At 35.1% G+C, this 6,000-nt stretch overlaps 1 protein-coding gene across 1 annotated transcript; it reads right to left on the reverse strand.

Annotated features, from left to right (window-relative positions):
• Window positions 1–1,786: 1,786 nt before the first annotated feature.
• Window positions 1,787–4,471, reverse strand: LOC114745522 (receptor-like protein EIX2). Its single transcript, XM_028933681.1, has one exon. It carries the CDS (start codon window positions 4,469–4,471, stop codon window positions 1,787–1,789), a length of 2,685 nt encoding a protein of 894 aa, XP_028789514.1.
• Between the last annotated feature and the right edge of the window lie 1,529 nt (window positions 4,472–6,000).

A 6,000-nucleotide genomic window follows, 5' to 3' on the forward strand; every position in this document is an offset into this window, starting at 1 on the left:
ATTCAATTCCTGCTCCGTTTTAATTTACTGACAATAACAACCAATAACCTTACTTTTTTTTTTAACTAATGATTTGTTTGGTATGAGAGAAATGGACGGGAGGGAATGGTAGGGAAATTTTTGATGAGTTTGATATAAAAAATTGGATAAGTAAACTTAAAAACTTTTAATTAATTTTTATTACTCTTTTATTTTATATTTTTCTTTTATTAAAATTTTATGACCCTACTTCTTTAATTTTCCAAATCGAGCTCGCGAAAACTTTTTCTCCTCTTTCTTCTATTTCCCTCGTACTAAACATAGGGTAATTCTGAATTTTTAAGTCATTAAAAATGTTTTCAAATCCGCCTTATTACATTGAAAAGTACCTTCTTGATTTACTGGCTTGGCGACTGATTGAACAAATTTAGTGGATAAATAATATTGAAAGAAAAAACAGAAAGTAACTCTTCTATTTGCAAAATAATAACGGCATGCTGCTAGCAAATGATTTGTCCCCAGTAAATGATTTTCCACAGAAGGTGGGTTAGATTATTAGATCATTGTCATGTGCTTGTGATGTTTGAACCTTAATTGGAACCAACGTAGTCCTTTATAGGACTAATATAATCATATCAAGAAATATCTATCATTTACCACAAAGAATGCCAATCGTAAGCTAAGGATACAATATGAATAGCAAGAAAGAGAGAGCATGCGAAGAGAACTTAAGCAGAGTACAGAAACAACAACCCGACTTTATTAGAATAAATAGTCTATCATCTAATATATCAAATATATATGCATATATAATCCTGGTCGCTGCTAATTAATTTATCACATCCAACGTTGCAATATCTTGATAGATATACTCCTGTACTTTGAGGGGGTTGCTCCAATTTCTCTATTAGCATGATGATTGATTAGGCAAATACTACCTCCGGTCTTTAATATAAGACCCCGTTTGACTTTTATTTTGATCCTAAATATAAGACTCCAATCCACTTTGTCTCTCATATCTATACATTTTTTTCCAAAGTAGCCCTTCTAATAATAAGAATTCTAGTCAATACACTTGATTAGCAAGAATATTTCAGGAAAGACAATACCTATTTAGGACAAATAACTAACTGAACTTACTTCGTTAATCTTCTCAAATTAGTCAACTGGCTCTTATAATTAGGACTAGAGGTAGTATCTATTTGGCAGCCTTACAATGAGGAATCTTCCAATTTTCAAAGATAAAATAAAAAAGTCAAGCGTTAAGAGGGAAATGCGACTTATTATTATCATAAGAGTTAGTTTCACAACTCATGAATCGCTTGTGAATGACTCTGCTTAGTAGAAGAAAGCTTGTGTCTAATGGCCGATGACTCACATGAAAATGAAGGTATGATAATGAAATTCATAACACAACCAAACTAACAACAGATTCATGCTAATAAAGATTGCAATAATATTATAGGCCCAATACAGAATACATACTCCGATCCCAAAACTAGAAGAAGTAACAAAAGAGGATGATACAATAAAATTTCTTATTCTTCTTGCCTTCTATTAATTTCTACCACACTATATGCCCACTTGCACAGACCATTATGTGACACTCGCTACAGAATCTGATAAGCAAGAGTTGTGTTTGGGCTGTTGTAGATAAACCCCAAAATGCCAAGCTCCAGCTGATATGATGACAATCAGCAACGAAACAATTAAATCTTACAATTGAGATGTAACAGAGAAAGAAACACATGAGTAATGTAAAGATTTTGTTGATAGATAACAACCGTAATTAAGAAAATATTACCTTTTAATTACGGAGCCACCTCCGCCATCTTGCCACCAGAAGCAATGTTGACACATAGATAGAGTCTGACACCTTCTCTATGAAATTGAAGTAGGCATGCCTCCATGATTGAGTGGCTAACAGTGATCCAAACACTATCCAAAATCCAACAGCAAATCCCACACCCAAGCTTTCGTAGAATCCTTTCATGAAAGAATCGTCTTCATCAGCATCTTGGTTGGCTTGTGTCGCATTCCCTAATGGATGTTCTTCAGAAGGACAAAGCTTGTCCAATGGCCTCCCACATAGGTAAGGATTTCCTTCATAGCAGTAGGGCTCAAAAGATTGCAATTGTGTTCCTGTTGGAATTTTTCCTGACAAGTTGTTGTTTGATAAATCCAAAACACTGAGTGAAGATATTTCAGCAAGAGTTGAAGGAATTTCTCCATCAAAGTGATTTCTCGATAGATCCAGAACTTCTAGAGATTCTAGTTGTCCTATCTCTGAAATGATTTTTCCACTCAACTTATTTGACGATAGATTCAGGAATCTTAACTCAACCAATTTGACAATTCCTGTTGGCATTTCCCCCTCCAATTGATTGTGAGAGAGATCAATGTTCATAAGCCCATAGCGGTCATCGTAAACCAATTCTCTTCCTTTCCACACCATAGGCAACTTCCAATAAAACAGTTGAACTGTTTGAACTGTTCCATTCTTAAAGACAGTGATATCATATTCGGAAGCATTTAGAACATATTTCTGAGTCATTGCAACCAACTTGTCGAGACAACTTGGTATTAGTCCAGTAAACTTGTTAAAAGAGAGATCTAAAACCCTGGCCTTCGGTAAATAACATAAATGCAAGGGCAGCTTTCCATCTAATTTATTCATCCGTAGGCTAACAGTTTCCAACTCTTTTAGATTGTCTCTCGTCCACGAAGGTGGTATTGGTCCTGACAAGTTATTTTCTCCCAAATCTAACATTCCCAGTTTAGTTGCATTTTTGAAGGAAGGCAGTCCACCAGTGAAGCAATTGTGTTGCAGAACTAACTGCTTAAGTTGACTTAAGGACCCCATAGAGTTAGGAATCCTTCCTGAGAGTTGATTATTGGATAGGTCAAGAATCTGTAATGATTTGAAATGATCCCAACAACCAAGAAGTTCCCCTGATAAGTTGTTGCTTGAGAGATTTAAAACTACCAGATTTTCAACAATTGCACTCCTTCCCTTGGCACATGAATGAACAAATTTTGAAATTAGATTTTCTGAAATGTCTAAAATTTGGCTCTTTAGTAGGAACGGTGGAACAGAGCCTCTAATTTGATTAGAAGCCAATGATATGTAATAAACATCAAATTCAATTGGCAGATCGGGAATTACACCTGTGAGATTGCTTGATTCTATTATAAGCCAATCTGCTCCTTTTACAAGCCTCCAGAACCACTCTGGTATAGAATCATTGATTTCAGCATCATGAATGGATAAATATTGTAAATTATTTTGGGTGCGAAGCCATCTAGGGAATCCAGGGCCCAACTTACATTGTCGTAACCATAACTCCTTTAATTGAAATGGAGGAATCCAATCGGTGCTGAATTTGAGGGTCAACAAATTGTGAGATAAGTGCAAGTCTTCTAACTTGGTGAGATTATCAAAATGGATGTCACTGATTGTTCCATTTAGGTCATTATAGGAAAGGTCAAGATTCACTAAAGAGTTCATGTTTTTTCCAAAATCAATCGGAATGGGACCACCCAAGTAATTACTGGATAGAGAAAGGTATGTGAGATTGGAGCTTAGATTGAATAGCCAAGGGAAAAATGATGACGTCAACTTGTTGTTATCGAGATCAAGAGTTAAGAGAGATGTAGAAAAATTCAATTGGGATGGAGGAGTTGATAGAATATTATTGTCTATCAGGCTACAGTTTGCAAGCCATAGCTCTCTTAGGTTTGGAAGCTTTCCAATAATTGGCAACAAGTTGTCAGAGTAATTAAGATTGGAAACATAGCTTAAATCAAGCGAAGTTAATGACCAAAGATTGGAAAGCCACTCAATGGCAGCCAAACTCTTGTCGTTAATTTTCAAGCCATCATTGTAGCCAAGCCAAAGTATTTCCAAGCTCGAAAGATTACCAAGTTGGCTAGGAATATTGCCCACTAAATCATTCCCACCTAGATGGAGCTCTTGCAGACTTGAAAGGTTCGTAAGATGGAAAGGTATGTTACCAACTAAACCGTTGGAGGAAAGATCTAGAACCAACAAGTTTGAAAGCTTGCAAAGTTCAGTTGGTATTTTTTCACCAAAAGAAGAACCAGATAGATCAAGGTATTGTAATTTGGTGAGAGAACCAAAAAATTTTGGGATTTGACTCCGATTGAAATCATTAAAACTGAGATTCAAATAGTTTAAGTTTTGCAAGTCCATCAATGATGGGCTAATCTCACCCCTTAAAGGCTGGGAGGGCCAGCCACCATAAAGATGGAGCTTCTCAACATGGCCAGTACGAGGATTACAAAGAACACCACTCCAATGGCAACAATCTGGAGAAGAGCCCCATGAAGACAGACGGCCATAATCATCCACAAAGGCATTCTTCATGCTGAGAAGAGCTCGTCTTTCCTTGTGCAGGCAACTAGCGTTGGTATCTCCCATTCTCCAACATGACCCTATCATGAACAACTCAGCCTGCAAGTGCAGCATCATGAGTATGATGATCGTTTGCGGTAGTTTCACAAGGTTTAGGCAACTCACGCTCATCATTATTGCAGCTAGCTCATGCAACGTGAAACTCAAACAAGTACATGAGATGAATGACCCTGGCCTCCTTATTTATAACTCAAGGTCTTCCTGATGATGTGAACAATAATTGCGTGTCTACACCAGACGTGCACTATAAGTCAAGGTCTCCCCCGAATAACACGATTGGAAGGAATTTAAATTGAGTTTTTGCTTTCTTTTAATGGCTTAACATTTAAAACAGTGTGCTAACCTAACATTCAGTTGCTTTCCTTTTCCCTTTTCAAGTCAACTCCTAACAGCCACTTGAATTAACCTCCTCCTCCGGTTGAATTTAAGTCTTTGCTTTCACCTGAGCTTCTTTGGTTTTTTCCCTCTTCCTATTTCGGAAGATTGGTTGCATTGAGGCCCCAGTAATATGTACCGGTTTATCCTAATAAATTAAATAAATTTGGCTCTTATTACCCCAAAAAAAAAAAAGACTCTTCCTCCTCCTCCTCATCAGCATCTTCATCATACTACTACTATTATTGTTATGTAAATAATCGTAAAAATGAATAAATATTTTAGGGTTTAGAACGATTTGAGCTACTGAGCACCATGAATATGTTTTATTCATTTCACATACCTTTTATATTATATTAATGAATAAATTGATGGCAAAATTTTAGATAATAAGATTTTAAAATATATCTTAAAATAATATTATACTAACGGGCCTAATGAAAATGAAAACGAAAAATATTAGTATTTGAAAAATTATATTTTAAAAATATTCAGTATTTGATATTATTTTTATGAAAAGTATGTCGAATTCAAGCTTCATTGAAATCGGCGTCAGAATGTATTTGCATAAATTATGCGTAATGATATTAAATAATAATTGTAATTAGTTTGGTTAACATAAAATTCTTTATAAACAGAGTCTGCACATATAAGAATTGATGTATATTTGATGAGCTGCAGCAAATCCTGCAAGGATTGGGTCAAACAGAAGGCACTGAGTCATAATATTCCATGCATCTTTCCAAAACAACAACGGCTATCTTTGTTTACAATACACCAAAAAGCAACTGGAAGCAAAATTACTGGATTTATCTATTAAATGTTGTTAATCTCAATGATTGACCTTTGTTTTGCCGTTTGGAATTCACCAACTTGTCTGTTTCTGTGAACTAAAATTACAATGAAATGAGTGGCAAAAAAAGCAAGTCAAAGCTTTGAGAAAAAAAGATGAATATATGTTCATTTTGGTGAAAAAATGTCGGCGCATGAGTGGCATAATTAAGTCTTGTCTCGATTATATGACTTCAAATCCTACATTCACGTGTTAGGTGATTAAGAGTTTTTTTAGATTCACTTATAAATAGCTTTTCAAATATAATTTATAGAATACGAAATAAATATGTAAGTAGAATTTTTTCTTAAGTTACATAAACTTGTTTAAAAGTTCTTTTTAAATGGAAGTGTAAACAAGCCCTAAATTGTTGACTTCT

This window comes from Neltuma alba, unplaced genomic scaffold (genome assembly GCF_004799145.2).
Source record: "Neltuma alba isolate B1F8T4 unplaced genomic scaffold, ASM479914v2 tig00004701_pilon, whole genome shotgun sequence".
NCBI lineage: Eukaryota > Viridiplantae > Streptophyta > Magnoliopsida > Fabales > Fabaceae > Neltuma > Neltuma alba.